General features: G+C 52.6%; 1 protein-coding gene across 5 annotated transcripts in view; it reads left to right on the top strand.

Annotated features, from left to right (window-relative positions):
• The window catches only part of ADAMTSL3 (ADAMTS like 3), a 68,823-nt gene that overhangs the window by 6,195 nt on the left and 42,741 nt on the right, over positions 1–19,887 (top strand). For 4 of the 5 annotated variants that reach the window (XM_084868999.1, XM_084869000.1, XM_084869002.1 and 1 more), the window contains exons 3-7: positions 1,773–1,892; positions 10,606–10,748; positions 12,693–12,738; positions 14,231–14,467; positions 16,756–16,882. In XM_084868999.1, the coding sequence (XP_084725125.1) occupies positions 1,773–1,892; positions 10,606–10,748; positions 12,693–12,738; positions 14,231–14,467; positions 16,756–16,882 (673 nt within the window). Of the gene's footprint in view, positions 1–1,772; positions 1,893–2,643; positions 2,682–10,605; positions 10,749–12,692; positions 12,739–14,230; positions 14,468–16,755; positions 16,883–19,887 lie in introns of those variants that run through there. The other variant, XM_084869003.1, reaches the window with a different exon arrangement.

Below are 19,887 nucleotides of genomic sequence, written 5' to 3' on the forward strand. Positions count from 1 at the left end.
TGTGTCTCTGTGTGTCTCTCTCTGTGTGTGTCTGTCTCTGTGTGTGTCTGTGTGTGTGTGTCTCTGTGTGTGCCTCTCTGTGTGTCTCTTTGTATGTCTCTGTGTGTGTGCATGTGTGTCTGTCTCTGTGTGTGTGCATGTGTGTGTCTCTGTGTGTCTCTCTGTGTGTGTGTCTGTCTCTGTGTGTGTGCATGTGTGTCTCTGTGTGTGTCTCTCTGTGTGTGTCTCTCTGTGTGTGTCTCTGTGTGTCTCTCAGTGTGTCTCTCTCTGTGTGTGCATGTGTGTATCTGTGTGTGTGTGTGTGTGTGTGTGTGTGTGTGTTTATCTGGCCTGCCCCCTCCATGGGCTCCCAGCCTGCAGTGAGACATGGCAGAGCATATGTCCTTTCTGATGGGTGTTTCTGGTTTCTTGGGATATAGTCCTAGGAGTGGGATGACTGGGTCAAATGGGAGTTCCATGTTTAGTTTTTTTGTTATTTTGTGGGTTTTTAAAAAATATATATTTTGTTGATTTTTTACAGATAGGAAGAGAGAGGGATAGAGAGTTAGAAACATCGATGAGAGAGAAACATCGACCAGCTGCCTCCTGCACGCCCCCCACCGGGGATGTGCCCGCAACCAAGGTACATGCCCTTGACAGGAATCGAACCTGGGACCTTTCAGTCCGCAGGCTGACACTCTACCCACTGAGCCAAACCGGTTTGGCCATGTTTAGTTTTTGGAGGGAGCTCCATACTGTCCTCCACAGCGGCTGCACCAGTCTGCGTTCCCACCAGCAGTGCCCGAGGGCTCCTTTCTCTCCGCGTCCTCACCGGCACTTGTCATTTGTTGGTTTGTTGATGACAGCCGTTCTGACAGGCGAGAGAGGGTACCACATTGTCGTTTTGATTTGCATCTCTTGGATGATGACTGACGTTGAGCATGTTCCCATGTGTCCCTCGGCCTTCCCTATGTCCCCTTTCAAAAAGTGTCTACTTAGGTCCTTTGCCCATTTTTAAAAAATATATATTTTATTGATTTTTTAAAGAGAGGAAGGGAGAGGGATAGAGAGTTAGAAACATCGAGGAGAGAGAAACATCGACCAGCTGCCTCTTGCACACCCCCCACTAGGGACGTGCCCGCAACCAAGGTCCATGCCCTTGACCAGAATCGAACCCGGGACCTTTCGGTCCGCAGACCGACACTCTATCCACTGAGCCGCATGGGTTTCGACTGCATATTAGTCTTTAGTAGATAGGATAAGTGAATGAATGGATGATGGAATGAGTGAATGGATAGGAAACACACACACACACACACACTCACACACACTCACACACACACACTCACACACACTGCACACACACATTCACACACACTCTCTCACACACACGCACACATGCACACACATGCACACACACTCACACACACTGCACACACACACACATTCACACACACTCACACTCACACACACACTGCACGCACTCACACACACATTCACACACACACTCACACACACACTGCATGCACTCACACACACTGCACGCACACACTTACGCACACACTCACACTCACACGCACACACACACACGCACACTCACACACACTGCACGCACACACTTACCCACACATTCACACACACACTCACACACACTGCACGCACACACTCACACACACATTCACACACACACACTCACTCTCTCTCTCACACACACACACACACACACACACACACACACGCACTGCGGGTGCTTCTGCTCCGGCCTCGCTCCTGACGGGTGACCTGCCTTGCAGACGGCGGCAGAGACGGCCCCGGGCGCCTACTTCCTGCCGGAGTTCGCACTGTCCCCGCAGGGCAGCTTCCTGGAGGACACCACCGGGGAGCAGTTCCTCATCTACCGCTACGACGACCAGGTACTGCCCCGGCCTGGCCGGGCCGGCCGAGACCGCTCCGCAGAGACCGGCCGGAGGGTTCTGTCTCCGGGGCCCCCCTCCCACAGGGGGTGGCTCCTGAGGGGTCCGGACATGGGATTGAGCGACTCTTTCTTTCTTTCTTTCTTTCTTTCTTTCTTTCTTTCTTTCTTTCTTTCTTTCTTTCTTTTTCTTTCATTTTTAAAAATATATATTTTATTGGTTTTTTACAGAGAGGAATGGAGAGAGATAGAGAGATAGAGAGCTAGAAACGTCGATGAGAGAGAAACATCGACCAGCTGCCTCCTGCACACCCCCCACCGGGGATGTGCCCACAACCAAGGTCCCTGCCCCTGACTGGAATTGAACCTGGGACCTTTCAATCCACAGGCCAACACTCTATCCACTGAGCCACACCGGTTTCGGCTTTTTTCATTTTTTTTTTTTTATTAAGGTATTATCTGTGTACATATCTTACCATTGCCCCCCACACACACACCCATACATGCCCTCCCTCCCCAGAGTTTTGTGTCCATTGGTTGTGCTTCTATGCATGCACACAAGTCCTTCGGTTGATCTCTTCTCTCCCCCAGCTCTCCCTCCCCTCCCCGCTGTCATTGGACAGTCTGCTTGTTGCTTTACTGTCTCTGCATCTATCTTTCGGTTCATCGGTTTATAATGTTCCTTATTTTTATCCATAAATGAGTGGGATCATGTGGTCTTTCTCTTTCACCGACTGGCTTGTTTCACTCAGCGTGATGTTCTCCAGTTCCATCCAGGTGGCTGCCAATGGTGAGAATTCCTTCTTTTTCATGGCGGCGTAGTATTCCATGGTGTATCAGGGGTCTTCAAACTACGGCCCTCGGGCCACATGCAGCCCCCAGGGGAGTCTGATCCGGCCCGCCAGGTTTTTTGGGCAGTGAGCGCAGCCGAGGTGTTACAGTAGGAATTAGTAGTTCATATAGTCCGGCCCTCCAGCTCTCTGAGGGACCGTGATCTGGCCCCCACTTTAAAAAGTTTGAGGACCCCTGGAGATGTACCATAGTGTTTTTATGAGAATCGCTGTTTCTTGTGTTTTGCCCGAAATGTGTGATGGGCTGGTTCATTCTGGTGGTCCCCAGATGCATTATGGGATAGCGAAATGACCCAAAAGCACTGTTTCCTGATTACACATTCCGTTCTCTGACCTCTGAGCTTTGACCCCCACCAACGTTGTTTTTATTTTTACATTGTATTGATTTTTTTTACTGAGAGGAAGGGAGAGGGAGAGAGAGTCAGAAACATCGATGAGAGAGAACCATCAATCAGCTGCCTCTTGCACACCCCCAACTGGGGATGTGCCCGCAACCAAGGTACATGCCCTTGACCGGAATCGAACCCGGGACCCTTGAGTCCACAGGCCGATGCTCTATCCACTGAACCAAATGGGTTAGGGCCAAAGTTGGAATTTTCGCCAAGCCTGTTTACCAGAAAAGAACAAAGCGGGCATGCCTGTGTGCACATCTGTGTGAGCGCGTGCATACAGGCACACATGTGTGCGGCATGTGTGTGAGCGGGCACACGTGTCTGCAAGCGTGGGCATGAGTGTGCACGTGTGTGCAAGGTTGTGCACGAGTGTGTGTGGGTGTATGCACATGAATGTGTGAGCAGGTGTGTGCACACATGTGTGCAAGAATGGGAGTGAGCCAAAACCGGTTTGGCTCAGTGGATAGAGCGTCGGCCTGCGGACTGAAAGGTCCCGGGTTCGATTCCGGTCAAGGGCATGTTTGTTGGTTGCGGACACATCCCCAGTGGGGGGTGTGCAGGAGGCAGCTGGTCGATGTTTCTCTCTCATCGACGTTTCTAACTCTCTATCCCTCTCTCTTCCTCTCTGTAAAAAAAAAAAAAATCAAAAAAATATATATATTTTTTAAAAAGAATGGGAGTGAGCATGCACATACATAGGCACGTGTGTTTGCAAGTGCACACGTGTATGTGAGTGAGTGTGTGGATGTGTGTGTGCACATGTCCTGTGAATGTGCACGTGTGCAAGAGCTTGTGCGTGCACATGCATGTGCGCATGTGTGTACATGTGTGTGGGGGTGTGTATGTGTTTAAATCATGCAGGGGAACAAGGCTGTGGGTGCTGAGAGGCAGACCATGGCACCCGGGGACCCAGATTACTTCCTCCCCTTGCTTTCCCTCGATGCCTGAGCAGCTGAGGCCTGAGCACGTCTTGGAGCCTGTCCCAGCCCCATTGGAAACAGAGAATAACGCCAGCGTTGCCGGCCCCGGCTGGTGTGGCACAGTGGGTAGAGCGTCGGCCTGCCCACCGAAGGGTCCCGGGTTCGATTCCAGTCAGGGCACAAACTGGATCCCCAATGTGGGGCGTGTGCAGGAGGCAGCCGATCGATGTGTCTCTCTCACGTCGATGTTTCTCTCTGTCTCTCCCTCTCCCTTCCTGACTCTCTCTCTCTCTCTAAAAATCCGTAGAAACATACCCCGGGTGGGGATTCACCAAACAAAAAAACGAACAAAAGGCGTGGCCGGGCCCTGACCGGTGTGGCTCGGTGGCTAGAGCGTCGGCCTGCGGACGGATGGGTCCCAGGTTCGATTCCGGTCAAGGGCACGTACCTTGGTGGCGGGCACATCCCCGGTGGAGGGGCGTGCAGGAGGCAGCTGGTTGATGTTTCTCTCTCATCGATGTTTCTAGCTCTCTCTCCCTCTCCCTTCCTCTCTGTAAAAACATCAATAAAATAAATATATATTTTTTAAAAAAGCAGTGCCTAACGCCGAGGGTTCTAGCAGGTGGGGCCTGCGTCCAGGGGGCAGAGGGCCCTGGGGTAGGGATTCTGATGGGTCTGGCGGACTTTGGCGCCAAGAGGGCCACATACCACGTGGAACAAGGGGTCTCTGCTATCTTTCTTTAAAAATATATATATATATATATATATATATATATATATATATATATATATATATATATAATTGATTTTTCACAGAGAAGAAGGGAGAGGGAGAGAAGCGCTAGAAACATCGATGAGAGAGAATCATCCATCAGCTGCCTCCTGCACGCCCCCCACTGGGGATGTGCCCGCAACCAAGGTCCATGCCCTTGACCGGAATCGAACCCGGGACCCTTCAGTCCGCAGACCGACGCTCTATCCACTGAGCCAAACCGGTTTTGGCTCTTTTTTCTTTTTTTTTAAAAAAAAAAATATATATTTTATTGATATCTTACAGAGAGGAAGGTAGAGAGACAGACAGTTAGAAACATCGATGAGAGAGAGAGAGAGAGACATCCGTCAGCTGCCTCCTGCACACACACCCCCCCCCCCACACTGGGGATGTGCCTGCAACCTAGGTCCATGCCCTTGACCGGGAATCGAACCCGGGGACCCCCTCCGTCCGCAGGCCGGCGCTCTCTCTACCCACTGAGCCACACCAGCCAGGGCTGGTCTCATTGCCACGCTTCTTTTCCCGTGTCTCCTTCTCCTAATTAGGCTTAGAAGGGCCCTACTGACTGTTGCTTCACACATTCTTTCTGAGCGGGGGAGAGAGAGAGCTGTGTCTGGCTCTGAGCGGCTTCTTCCGACCGGCCGGCGGCCGCCTGGGGCCGGCCTTGGCCCCGGCCATGCCTGCGGTGAGCCAGCTGGCAGGCCTCGGCCCCCTCCCTCCCTCCTCCTCCTCCTCCTCCTCCTCCTCCTCCTCCTCCTCCTCCTCCTCCTCCTCCTCCTCCTCCTTGCTTTCCGGGATCGTCTTGGACGTGGGCAGTCTCCCTCTTCGGAAACTTCTAGAAAAGGAAGGGTGGGCCCAGGCCCGGGGCACATGGGATGGGGGCGGGGGGCTGGGCCCTCTTATTTAGGGTCCGGGACGTGCCAGGTGGATGCTGGCCCGGCTGGAGCAGGGGGGGCGGGGGAGGAGGGGAGAGTGATGGCTTCAGGCAGCCAGCCTTTGGGGTTTGTGGGTCCGTTCCTTTGTGAGTGAGTCATGGGGGCCCGAGCCAGAGGTTTGCAGAGGGGATGGGGAGGAGGCAGGGACACGTGGATGGGAACGTGGAGTTTCCCCCCCTTTCCCCCCACATCCCACGGGCGAGCCCAGAATGCCACTGTCCTGGAGTTTTTTCTTCTTTTTTCTTCATTTATTTTTACATTTTTAAAAAATATATATTTTATTGATTTTTTTCAGAGAGGAAGGGAGAGAGATAGAGAGCTAGAAACATCAATGAGAGAGAGTCATCGAACAGCTGCCTCTTGCACACCCCCCACCGGGGATGTGCCCGCAACCAAGGCACATGCCCTTGACCTGAACTGAACCCGGGTCCCTTCAGTCCCCAAGCCAATGCTCTAGCCTAGGGGTGTCGAACTCAATCAGAGAAGGGGCCAAAATCTAAAATCCAGCCTAAATCGTGGGCCGAATGGTTTACTGAACAGTCATAAACTGACAATGTCATAAACTGACAGCGGAGTGCAGTGATGACAGCGCGGTGCGGGCCACATTGCAAGGCCTGGCGGGCTGGATTTGGCCCGCGGGCCTTGTGTTTGACACATGTGCTCTAGCCATTGAGCCACACCGGTCCCGGCTATTTTATTGATTTTTTCACAGAGAGGAAGAGAGAGGGTTAGAGAGCTAGAAACATCGGTGAGAGAGAAGCATCCATCAGCTGCCTCTTGCACACCCCCCACTGGGGATGTGCCCGCCACCAAGGTCCATGCCCTTGACCCTAATCGAACCCGGGACCTTTCAGTCCCGCAGGCCGACGCTCCATGCACTGAGCAACACCGGTTTGGGCAAGACACGTTTTTTTAAAAATATTTTTATTGACCTCAGAGAGGAAGGGAGGAGAGAGAGGTAGAAACATCCATGAGGAGAGAGCATCACGGACCCGCTGCCTCCTGCACGCCCCCCGCTGGGGACGGAGCCTGCAGCGGCTGCTGATCTGTGATTCTCTCTCATCATGGATGTTTCTCTCCCTTCCTCTCTGACATCAATATATATTCATGTATATTTCTCCCGGCAGAAGGAGAAATCGGTGGCAGCTGAGCGTTAAGGGGGTGCCTGGGCTTCCACACCTTAAAGTCCAGAAGAGCTTGGTGTGCGTGTGTGTGTGTGTGTGTGTGTGTGTGTGCGTGTGTCTGTGTGGTGTGCGTGTGAGTGTGTGTGTGTGTGTGTGTGCATGTGTATGTGTGAGAGTGTGTGTGTCTCTGTGTGTATGTGTGTGAGTGTGTCTGTATGTGTGTATCTGTGTGTGTGTGGTGTGTGTGTGTGTCTGTGGTGTATGTGTGTCTGTGAGTGTGTATGTGTGAGTGTGTGTGGTGTGTGTGTGGTGTGTGTGTGTGGTGTGTGTGGTGTGTGTGTGTGTGTGGTGTGACTGTGTGTGTGTGTGAGTGTGTGTGATGAGTGAAAGCTGTGCTTCCTATGGCACTCCGGGTGGACAGGGCTGGCTCCAGGCGGTGAGTGATGGGTGTGTGTGTGTGTATGGTGTGGTGTCTGTGTGTGTGTGTGTGTGTGTGTGTGTGTGGTGTGTGCCGGCTCCCGGCGGTGAGTGATGGGTGTGTGTGTGTGTGTATGGTGTGGTGTCTGTGTGTGTGGTGTGTGTGTGTGTGTGTGTGCCGGCTCCCGGCGGTGAGTGATGGGTGTGTGTGTGTGTATGGTGTGGTGTCTGTGTGTGTGGTGTGTGTGGTGTGTGCCGGCTCCTGGCGGTGAGTGATGGGTGTGTGTGTGTATGGTGTGGTTTCTGTGTGTGTGTGTGTGTGGTGTGTGCCAGCTCCCGGCGGTGAGTGATGGGTGTGTGTGTGTATGGTGTGATGTCTGTGTGTGTGGTGTGTGTGTGTGTGTGTGCCGGCTCCCGGCGGTGAGTGATGGGTGTGTGTGTGTGTATGGTGTGGTGTCTGTGTGTGTGGTGTGTGTGGTGTGTGCCGGCTCCCGGCGGTGAGTGATGTGTGTGTGTGTGTGTATGGTGTGGTTTCTGTGTGTGTGTGTGTGTGTGTGGTGTGTGCCGGCTCCCGGCGGTGAGTGATGGGTGTGTGTGTGTGTATGGTGTGGTGTCTGTGTGTGTGGTGTGTGTGTGTGTGTGCCGGCTCCCGGCGGTGAGTGATGGGTGTGTGTGTGTGTATGGTGTGGTTTCTGTGTGTGTGTGTGTGTGTGTGTGGTGTGTGCCGGCTCCCGGCGGTGAGTGATGGGTGTGTGTGTGTGTATGGTGTGGTGTCTGTGTGTGTGTGTGTGTGTGTGTGTGTGTGTGTGCCGGCTCCCGGCGGTGAGTGATGGGTGTGTGTGTGTGTGTATGGTGTGGTGTCTGTGTGTGTGGTGTGTGTGGTGTGTGTGGTGTGGGCCGGCTCCCGGCGGTGAGTGATGGGTGTGTGTGTGTGTGTATGGTGTGGTGTCTGTGTGTGTGGTGTGTGTGGTGTGTGTGGTATGGGCCGGCTCCCGGCGGTGAGTGATGGGTGTGTGTGTGTGTGTATGGTGTGGTGTCTGTGTGTGTGGTGTGTGTGGTGTGTGTGGTGTGGGCCGGCTCCCGGCGGTGAGTGATGGGTGTGTGTGTGTGTATGGTGTGGTGTCTGTGTGTGTGTGGTGTGTGTGTGTGTGTGTGTGCCGGCTCCCCAGCGGTGAGTGATGGGTGTGTGTGTGTGTATGGTGTGGTGTCTGTGTGTGTGGTGTGTGTGTGTGTGTGTGCCGGCTCCCGGCGGTGAGTGATGGGTGTGTGTGTGTGTATGGTGTGGTGTCTGTGTGTGTGTGTGTGTGTGTGTGCCGGCTCCCGGCGGTGAGTGATGTGTGTGTGTGTGTGTATGGTGTGGTGTCTGTGTGTGTGGTGTGTGTGGTGTGTGTGGTGTGGGCCGGCTCCCGGCGGTGAGTGATGGGTGTGTGTGTGTGTGTATGGTGTGGTGTCTGTGTGTGTGGTGTGTGTGGTGTGTGTGGTGTGGGCCGGCTCCCGGCAGTGAGTGATGGGTGTGTGTGTGTGTATGGTGTGGTGTCTGTGTGTGTGTGGTGTGTGTGTGTGTGTGTGTGCCGGCTCCCCAGCGGTGAGTGATGGGTGTGTGTGTGTGTATGGTGTGGTGTCTGTGTGTGTGGTGTGTGTGTGTGTGTGTGTGCCGGCTCCCGGCGGTGAGTGATGGGTGTGTGTGTGTGTATGGTGTGGTGTCTGTGTGTGTGGTGTGTGTGGTGTGTGCCGGCTCCCGGCGGTGAGTGATGGGTGTGTGTGTGTGTATGGTGTGGTGTCTGTGTGTGTGTGTATGAGTGTGTGTGCGGTGTGTGCCGGCTCCCGGCGGTGAGTGATGGGTGTGTGTGTGTGTATGGTGTGGTGTCTGTGTGTGTGGTGTGTGTGTGTGTGTGTGTGCCGGCTCCCGGCGGTGAGTGATGGGTGTGTGTGTGTGTGTATGGTGTGGTGTCTGTGTGTGTGGTGTGTGTGTGGTGTGTGTTGTTTGAGTATGTGTGTGTGTGTGTGTGTGTGTGTGTGTGTGTATGGCGTGGTGTCTGTGTGTGTGTGTATGAGTGTGTGTGCGGTGTGTGCCGGCTCCCGGCGGTGAGTGATGGGGAGGAGATGGGGGAGCAGGGAGCAGCCCCCTAATGGGAGGGTAAACAGTGTGGGTTTGATTAGCCATCTCCGGCTGCGGCTGCCAGGCCCTCTCCGCCCGGCCTGGAGGCTCCCAAACCCCGCCTCCCGGAGGGGCCGGCGGAGCTATAAATAGGCCTCCTGGCCCGGCCCCAGGAAAGCCGGGCCTGTGAGCCTGCGGGGAAGCAACGGAGTCTGGTCATTCTTTCCTTTCCTCCTCCCTCTCTTAAAAAAATATATTTCATTGACTTTTCACAGAGGGGAAGGGAGAGGGATAGAGAGCTAGAAACATCGATGAGAGAGAAACGCCCATCAGCTGTCTCCTGCACACCCCGCACTGGGGATGTGCCCGCAACCAAGGTCCATGCCCTTGACCGGAATCGAACCCGGGACCCTTCAGTCCACAGGCCGACGCTCTATCCACTGAGCCACACTGGTTACAGTGGGCAGTCTTTTCTATATCAGGTTTATATGATGATGATGACGCATCAATACTTTTTATAGCATTTTATCGTTTCAGCATTTTTAACTTCTGTAATGATTGCCTTTTTACCACCCAAAAAACATTAAAATATGTGTGGGTTTTTTTCTTTCTTTTTTTAATAGATTTTTATTGAAGTCAGAGAGTAAAAGAGAGAGAGAGAGAGAGAGAAACATCCACGATGAGAGAGAATCACGGATCGGCTGCCTCCTGCACGCCCCTCACTGGGGATGGAGCCTGCAACCCGGGGCCTGTGCCCTGACCGGGAATCGAACCCTGACCTCCTGGTTCACAGGTCGACGCTCCGCCCCTGAGCCACGCCGGCTGTGCCATTTCAGCATTTTTCATATACAACTGGGAATAAAACAAGGGAATACATAGCGAATGTAAAGAATTTCCATGCAGGTGGACCAAGCATGTCAAACTCAAAGGCTAGCACGGCCCCCATATAGGAGGCCCGTGGCCCGCGGGCCGCGAGTTTGACACGCTCGGTGATGAGGCCCCCCCTGGACGGTCTCTGCCCTGCACGGGGCCGTTCCCCAAAGCCAGGCGCCTGCGGGCACCTTGGCAAAGGATTCTGGGGACGGGAATAAGGGAGGGTCAGGGTGTGTCCACGCGCGCGCGTGTGTGTGTGTGTGTGTGTGTGTGTGTGTGTGTGTGTGCGCGTGTGTGTGGGATTGATCGTGCTGTCTGCTTCCTGTCTCCAGACTTCCAGAAACTCGCCCGCGGAGGAGGAGGAGGAGGAGGAGGACAAGGATGGCAACTGGGACGCCTGGGGCGACTGGAGCGACTGCTCCCGGACCTGCGGGGGCGGGGCCTCCTACTCCCGGCGCCGGTGCCTGAGTGGGAGGTGAGCGGGGCCGGGATGGGGGTTTGGGGGTGGGTGGGTGTGGAGGGGGTCCCATGGGAGACCCCTGGCTCGTTGGCTTTGGAAGGGCCTAGCATGGGGGGAGGGGGCACCACCTGCTGTCTAAATATCAGCCAAAGGAGCCCCGGCCGGTGTAGCTCAGTGGTTAGCGTCGGCCTAGGCACCAGGAAGTCACAGTTCGATCCCCGGTCAAGGGCACGTGCCCGGGTTGGCGGGCTCCATCCCCAGTGTGGGAAGGGAGGGGGGGGGGCCTGTAGGAGGCAGCCGATCTGTGATTCTCTCTCATCATGGATGTTTCTCTCTCTCTCCCTCTCCCTTCCTCTCTGAGATCAATAAAAATATACACGGAGTGGCCAGATGATGATGATCTCTGAACGCATAATCATCTGGCCACTCTGTGTCTGTCCTATAGAATAAAAGGCTCATATGCAAACAGTCCCCTCAACCAGGAGTCTGACCAGCAGGCAGGCCGGCCAACCGCCCATGTCCCCTCCCCCTGGCCAGGCTGGCCGGGCCCCACCCATGCACGGATTCATGCACCGGGCCTCCAATACACACACACACACACACACACGGAGGGGCCAGATTATTATGCATTCAGAGATCATCATCATCTGGACACTAAGTGTATTTTAAAAAAAGAAAAAAACAAAGAAAAACACTTGTGTTTTGGAAAAGAGTCAGTTTAAAATATATATATATATATATATATATATATATATATATATATATAGTTTTATTGATCTCAGAGAGGAAGAGAGCCAAAAATGGTGTGGCTCAGTGGGTAGAGCGTTGGTCTGGAGACTGAAAAGTCCCGGGTTCGATTCCGGTCAAGGGCATGGGCCTTGGTTGCGGGCACATCCCCAGTGGGGGGTGTGCAAGAGGCAGCTGATCTATGATTCTCTCTCATCGATGTTTCTAACTCTCTATTCCCCTCTCTTCCTCTCTGTAAAAAATTAATAAAATATATTTAAAAAAAAAAAAAAAAAAGGAAGAGAGAGAGAGAGAGAGAGAGAGACATCGATGATGAGAGAGAAGCATGTATCGGCTGCCTCCTGCACGCCCCCCACTGGAGATGGAGGCTGCAACCCGGGCCTGTGCCCTTGACCGGGACTCGAACCCTGACCTCCTGGTTCCTAGTTCGACGCTCAGCCACTGAGCCACGCCGGCCTGGTGAGAATTCACTCTCTGTTTAAATCTATTCCACCACGAGACCCTGTAGCCAGCTGACTCACAAACGCTATTTCTTAGAATTCAAACTTTGAATTTTTAAAAAATATATATATTTTATTGATTTTTTACAGAGAGGAAGAGAGAAGGATAGTTAGAAACATCGATGAGAGAGAATCATTGATCAGCTGCCTCCTGCACACCCTCTACTGGGGATGTGCCCGCAACCAAGGTACATGCCCTTGACCAGAATCGAACCCGGGACCTTTCAGTCCGCAGGCTGGCGCTCTATCCCCAAACCGGTTTCAGCAAACTTTGAATTTTTGAGAGATAATGGGCACACGAAAAGGTTTACGGGCCTGGTTTGGGCTTCTTTTTATTTTATTTTATTTATTTATTTTTATTTTTTAAAGCAGAAGCGATTTTATTATTTTTTTTAATATATTTTATTGATTTTGTACAGAGAAGGGAGAGAGATAGTTAGAAACATCAATGAGAGAGAGTCATCGATCAGCTGCCTCTTGCACACCCCCCACTGGGGATGTGCCCGCAATCAAGGTACATGCCCTTGACCGGAATCGAACCGGGGACCTTTCAGTCCGCAGGCCGACGCTCTACCCACTGAGCCACACCGGTTTCGGCTTCCTTTTATTTTTTTTTAATTATTATTTGTTTTTAGTATTTACTTATTTTTTGCTGCTTGCCACTTCCATGAAATCATGGTTCTCTCTCCTCTCCCCTCCTCCTTCCTTCTAGGAATTGCGAGGGGCAGAATATTCGCTATAAGACGTGCAGCAATCATGTAAGTTCCGTGATAAAAATGCAGGACCTAGTAAAATCCATGCATGTTCGCAGTGACAGTGCTGCCATGTGCCCCCTAAAGCTCACCACCTCGTGGCCCCTTCGTGGACGTTTTGAGTCATTGTTTAATGGACAACAGAGGTTTAAACAATACCGTGATGCTCTGGGGGCCCTTTCGCATTGATGAGCTCATTTGGTATTGCATGATTTCTGAATTCCTAGAAATAATACCTAATGTCTATTAGAGTTCAGAGTTCAAAGGGCTTTTTTTGTTTTCTGTTAATCCTCATCCGGGTGTATTTTCCATTGATTTTTTACTTAGAGTGAAAGAGAGAGGGAGATGCCGAAACCGGTGTGGCTCAGTGGATAGAGCGTCGGCCTGCGGACGGAAGGGTCCCGGGTTCGATTCCGGTCAAGGGCATGGACCTTGGTTGCGGGCATATCCCCGGTAGGGGGTGTGCAAGAGGCGGCTGGTCGATGTTTCTCTCTCATCGATGTTTCTAACTCTCTATCCCTCTTAATTCCTCTCTGTGTAAAATCAATAAAATATATTTTTTTTTAAAAAGAAAGAGGGAGAGACAGAGAGAAACATCGATGGGAGAGAGACTCATCAATGGGTTGCCTCCTGTACGTAGGGCTGGGGCTGGGCAGTAGCCTGCAACCGAGGTACATGCCCTTGACCGGAATCAAACCCGGGACCCTTCCATCTGCAGGCCCACACTCTATCCACTGACCCACACCGGTTAGGGCTATTTCATCATTTTTTTCAGAGCTGAGCAGTAAGCCCACTTTATATATGTCCCTTTTCTTTCTTCTTTTTTCCCTTTCTTTCTCTTTGTTTTTTTCTTTCCCTTCCTTCCCTCCTTCCTTCCTTTCCTTTCCTTCCTTCCTTCCTTCCTTCCTTCCTTCCTTCCTTCCTTCCTTCCTCTCTCTCTCCACTTTCTTTCTCTCTCTGCTTTCTTTCTCTCTCCTCTTTCTTTCCCTTCCTTCCTTCCTTCCTTTCTTTCTTTCTTTCTTTCTTTCTTTCTTTCTTTCTTTCTGCTCTCTCTCTCTCTCTCTCTCTCTCTCTCTCTCTCTCTCTCTCTCTCTCTCTTTCTTATTTTTAATCCTCCCCCGAGGATATTTTCCCATTGATTTTTAAGAAAGAGTGGAAGACAGAGGAGGACACCGAGAGAGACATCGATGGGAGAGAGACACATCGATGGGTTGCCTCCTGCACAAGCTGCAACGAGGCCAGGGAGTGAGCCTGCAACCGAGGTCCATGCCCTCGACTGGAATGGAACCCGGGACCCTTCTGTCTGCAGGCCGGCGCCCTACCCACTGAGCCACACCGGCTGGGGCTAAGGATCCGCCTTGGACGTTGAGCAGGAAGGCGGTGGCTCCGGGGAGAGAGGCGGGGGGCGGTGGGATGGTCTCCGGGAACGCGGGCCCCCGGGTCCGGCCTCCGGTGCCCACGTCCTCCCGGGTGACCCCGGACCTCCCTCTCCCGCCAGGACTGCCCGCCGGACGCCGAGGACTTCCGCGCCCAGCAGTGCTCGGCCTACAACGACGTGCCGTACCAGGGCCGCCACTACGAGTGGCTGCCGCGCAGCGACGACGCCGCCGCCCCCTGCGCGCTCCGCTGCCGCGCGCGCGGCCAGGCGCTGGTGGCCGAGCTGGCGCCCAAGGTGCTGGACGGCACGCGCTGCCGCCGCGGCGCCCTGGACATGTGCATCAGCGGCGCCTGCCAGGTGGGCGCCCTCCCTGACGCCACGCCCCTTCTCCCGACGTGCCACGCCCCTTCCCCGACGTGCCACCGCCCTTCTCCCGACGTGCCACGCCCCCTCTCCCGACGTGCCACGCCCCTTCCCCGAGACGCCACGCCCCTCTCCCAGGGCGTCAGGCCCCTTGTCCTTAGACGCCAAGCTCCCTCTCTGCAGGCGCCACGCCCCTTCTCCATAGATGCCACGCCCCTCTCCTGAGAAACCACGCCCCCTAGCCCGATGCACCACGCCCCTTCCCCGGGACACCCCCTCTCTCAACGTGCCACGCCCCCTCTTCCAACGTGCCACTCCCCCTCTTCCGACTGCCACGCCCCTTCTCCCAACGTGCCACGCCCCCTCTCCCGACGCATCACACCCCTTCCCCCAGACGCCACGCCCCTCTCCCAAGGCGTCAGGCCCCTTGTCCTTAGATGCCAAGCTCCCTCTCTGCAGGCACCACGCCCCTTCTCCGTAGATGCCACGCCCCTCCCCTGAGAAACCACGCCCCCTCTCCCGACTGCCACGCCCCTTCTCCTTAGACACCACGCAGCTTCCCCAAGATGCCACGCCCCCTCTCTGTAGGCACCACGCCCATTCCCCAGACACCACGCCCCATCTCCAGACGTGCCACACCCCTTCTCCCTAGATGACACGCCCCTTCTCCCTACACACCACGCCCCTTCCCCGGGATGCCACGCCCCTCTTCCAATGCGCCACGCTCCTCCTCCCGGCGTGCCACGCCCCTTCCTCCAGTCGACATTCCCCTTCTTCCGAGACGCCACGCCCCTTCTCCGTAGATGTCACGGCCTTTCTCCTTAGACACCACACCCCGCTCCTGACACTCTGCAACCAAGGGACATGCTCTTGACCAGACTCCAACCCCTGACCCTTTGGTCCTCAGGCAGACGCTCTATCCACTGAGCCACACCAGCCAGGGCTGAAACCAGCTTCTTCGTCATCCATCTGCTGATACAAAAGGGCGGGGGGAAGGTGTAGAACGGTGTTGAGGTGTCGGCGTCAGGTGACCTGGCTTCCTAAAATCTTCACTGAAATAAAGCAAGGGTTTGCCGGTAAATGAAAAAATAAAACTAAAAAAAAATAAAAAAAAATAATTAATTAAATAAAAATAAATAAAACCGTTACTGACATGATCCACTAGCTGTGTAATGCCAGAGAGCTGTTGAATCTCAGTAAAATTCGGATTCTTTATTTGTAAAAACAGAGCTGGCGTGAGCACCTAGGATCACGGTTCGATTCCCAGTCAGGGCACGTACTCGGGTTGTGGGTTTGATCCCCAGTAGTGGCCGTGCAGGAGGCAGCCGATCAGTGATTCTCTCTCCTCGTGGATGTTTTTCTCTCTCTTTCTCTCCCCCTCTCCCTTCCTTTTTGAAATCAATAAAAATATATGTCCTAGAGGCCCGATGCATGAAGATTCATGCAAGAGTAGGCATTCCTGCTGAAACCGGTTTGGCTCAGTGGATAGAGCGTCGGCCTGCGGACTGAAAGGTTCCGGGTTCGATTCCGGTCAAGGGCATGTACCTTGGTTGCGGGCATATCCCCAGTAGGGGGTGTGCAAGAGGCAGCTGATCGATGACTCTCTCTCATTGATGTTTCTAACTCTCTATCTCTCTCCCTTCCTCTCTGTATAAAAAAAAAAAAAATCAAGAAAAAAAAAAGAAATAAGAAAATCCCCAGAATGCATCTTGCACCAAAAAAAAAAAAAAAAAAGAGAGAGTAGGCATTCCGGCTGAAACCGGTTTGGCTCAGTGGATAGAGCATCGGCCTGCGGACTGAAAGGTCCCGGGTTCGATTCCGGTCAGGGACATGTACCTTCTAACTCTCTAACCCTCTCCCTTCTTCTCTGTATAAAATCAATAAAATAGATTTTAAAAATAATAATAATAATGGGCCTTCCTTCCCCTGGCTCCTGGCACTGCTTTTGTTCTGGCCCCAGGATTACCTTTCTGCCTTCCCACTCTGTCCAGAGGCCCCCATCAGCTGGGACGGTGGGTGGAATGCCTGTGTCATTGCCATAGTGATGAGGCAAGTGCCCTGGCCCCCCTCCACTCGGTGCCTGTGTATGCAAATGAACCCGCCATATTTGCCGGGTTAATTTGCATACTCAATCCTGATTGGCTGGTGGGGTGTCGCGGAGGCATGGCCAATTTGCATTTTTTTCTCTTTTATCAGTGTAGGTATTGTAAAGAAAAAAAGGGGGGGAGGGGAAGGGTTCCGCCTCCCTCATTCTCACGGCTCTGACCCCTGCTCTGTCGCAGGCGGTGGGCTGTGACCGGCAGCTGGGGAGCCGCGCCAAGGAGGACAACTGCGGGGTGTGCGGGGGCAACGGCTCCACCTGCAGGCTGGTGCGGGGACAGACCAAGCTGCACGTGTCGCCCGAGAAAAGTAGGTGTCACCCCCCACACCATGTTACCTCCCAGAGAAATGTACTGGCCTTCCCGCAGGCGGATTTGGTTTCAGGAAATGACGAGGTGCCGATGCATGAAGATTTATGCATGGGGAGGGGGGTGCCCCTGGGGGAACCCCTTTCGCGTCCCCCATGGCTCAGGGTTCGGGTACTGAAGGACGCCGCAATCACAGGAAAGAGACTAGAAAAAATATGCCTGGGTGGTGGGCTCCATCCCCAGTAGGGGGCGTGCAGGAGGCAGCTGATCGATGATTTTTCTCTGATCCATGGATATTTCCATTTCTTTCTCCCTCTCCCTTCTTCTCTGAAATTAATAAAAAATATATATTTTTAAAAAGCTAAAAAAAAAACAAAACAAAAACAAAACTCTAACCAATGTGGCTCAGTGGATAGTGTCGACCTGGAGACTGAAGGTTCCCAGGTTCGATTCCGGTCAAGGACATGTACCTTGGTTGCGGGCACATCCCCAGTAAGGGGTGTGCAGGAGGCAGTGGAGTCGATGTTTCTCTCTCTCATCGATGTTTCTAGCTCTCTATCCCTCTCCCTTGCTCTCTGTAAAAAAAAAAAAAAAAAAAAAAAAAAAAAAAAAAAAATCAATAAAATATATATTTTTTTACAAAAACAAAACTAGGGGCCCAGAGCACAAATTTGTGCACAGTTGTGATCCAGATGGTTGGCCCATGGGGTGGGCCTGAATGGGGGAGGGGGGCCGAGGGAGGGCTCCAGGGCGAATCCAGTCCAGATCAGCAGGACCCCAGCAGCAAGCTAACCTCCTGTTCCCAGCGCCTGCCCCCTGGTGATTAGTGCACATACTAGCCGGAGGTTGAGCTACCTTAGCATATCATTAGCATATTACGCTTTGATTGGTTGAACAGACGACCAGTCACTGAGCATCTTAGGCTTTTATTACATAGGACCCATCCGCTGATATCAAGGACAGCAGGGCTTCTGGCCCAGAGCTAATTTTTTTTTTAATATATATTTTATTGATTTTTTACAGAGAAGAAGGGAGAGGGATAGAGAGTTAGAAACATCAATGAGCCGAAGCCGGTTTGGCTCAGTGGACAGGGCATCGGCCTGCGGACTGGAGGGTCCCGGGTTCGATTCCAGTCAAGGGCATGCACCTTGGTTGCGGGCACACCCCCAATGGGGGGTGTGCAAGAGGCAGCTAATCGATGACTCTCTCTCATCGATGTTTCTAACTCTCTATCCCTCTCTCTTCCTCTCTGTAAAAAAATCAATAAAAATATATTTAAAAAAAAAAAGAAAAAGAAACATCAATGAGAGAGAATTATCGATCAGCTGCCTCCTGCACACCCCCCACTGGGGATATGCCCGCAACCAAGGTACATGGCCTTGACCGGAATCGAACCCGGGACCTTTCAGTCCGCAGACCCATTCTCTATCCACTGAGCCACACCGGTTTCGGCCGGAGCTAATGTTTATTGATTGGCTTACTAGGGTGAGGACAACTCATTTCCTGGATGTTTGGCTACTTGGGGGTGCTGGATGGGCGGCAGGAAGTGAGACATGGGAGAGCTATGTCTCACCAGCTGGCCCTAAGCTCTGTGTGTGGGAGGGAGAGGAGCAGAATCAGCCTTCCGGAGCCCTCCGGTCCGCCCGGCAATTGCAAAAATCCAGCAAGTGCATGTTGGAATGAAAACAGTTATAACAGGGTCTCACAGGCGAAGGGTGAGGAGTGTGGATGCTGGTTCTGACTCCAGCTCCACTGATTCGGAACTCTGATCTTAAGCCATTTAAACTTGGAAAACGTCAGTCTTTTTTATTTTTTTTTTAAAAAGAAATATATATATATATATATATATATATATATATATATATATATATATTATTGATTTCAGAGAGGAAGGGAGAGGGAGAGAGAGAGATAGAAGCATCCATGATGAGAGAGGATCACGGATCGGCTGCCTCCTGCACGCCCCCCCACTGGGGATCGAGCCTGCAACCAGGGCATATGCCCTGATCGGAATTCGAACGTGGGGACCCGACGGTCCGCAGGCTGATACTCTATCCACTGGGCAACACTGGCCAGGGCTGTACTTTGTGTTTTTGTTCCGCTGGAAATTCAATGTCTTACGTAGATAGAGGTCTGTTTAGACCAAGCACGTCACACTTAGAGGCTAGCATGTTATAAAGAAATAAAAAATGGCCTTAAATGAAATGACAGGCGTGGTACTGATATGCCTTGTACATAGTGGGTGCTTTCCCAAGACGTGTGGGCTGTCCGGTAGAAACGACAGAGTTAAGCACATTGTGGACCAGTCGCTGTATTGCCAGCTTTACCCAGCGGCCAGGGACCTGTCTGTGGAATGCGTTTTACATAAATGTTCAAGGCACGCCTTCAAATTAAATGCCCGCTGCATTATGAAGTGACTGACCACATGTTCTTACGAGCTAATAGCTTTTCCCTTTCTTTTTAAAAAAAATATTTTTATTTATTTTTAAATATATATATTTTATTGCTTTTTTACAGAGAGGAAGAGAGAGGGATAGAGAGTTAGAAACATCGACGAGAGAGAATCATCGATCAGCTGTCTCCTGCATGCCCCCTACCGGGGATGTGCCTGCAACCAAGGTCCATGCCCTTGACCAGAATCGAACCCAGGACCCTTGAGTCCACAGACCAACGCTCTATCCACTGAGCCACAACACCAGTTTCGGCAGAGCTAATAGCTTTTTTTTTTTTTAATATATTTTATTGATTTTTTTTTTTTTTTTTTTTTTTACAGAGAGGAAGAGAGAGGGATAGAGAGTCAGAAACATCGATGAGAGAGACACATTTACCAGCTGCCTCCTGCACACCCCCCACTGGGGATGTGCCCCAAACCAAGGCCCATGCCCTTGACCGGAATCGAACCTGGGACCCTTCAGTCTGCAGGCTGACGCTCTGTCCACTGAGTCACACCAGCCAGGGCCAAGCTAATAGCAGCATTTGAAAGGATTCTCACGTTTGGCCACAAGC

The sequence above is a fragment of the Pipistrellus hanaki genome (assembly GCF_964339955.1).
Source record: "Pipistrellus hanaki genome assembly, chromosome: 21".
NCBI lineage: Eukaryota > Metazoa > Chordata > Mammalia > Chiroptera > Vespertilionidae > Pipistrellus > Pipistrellus hanaki.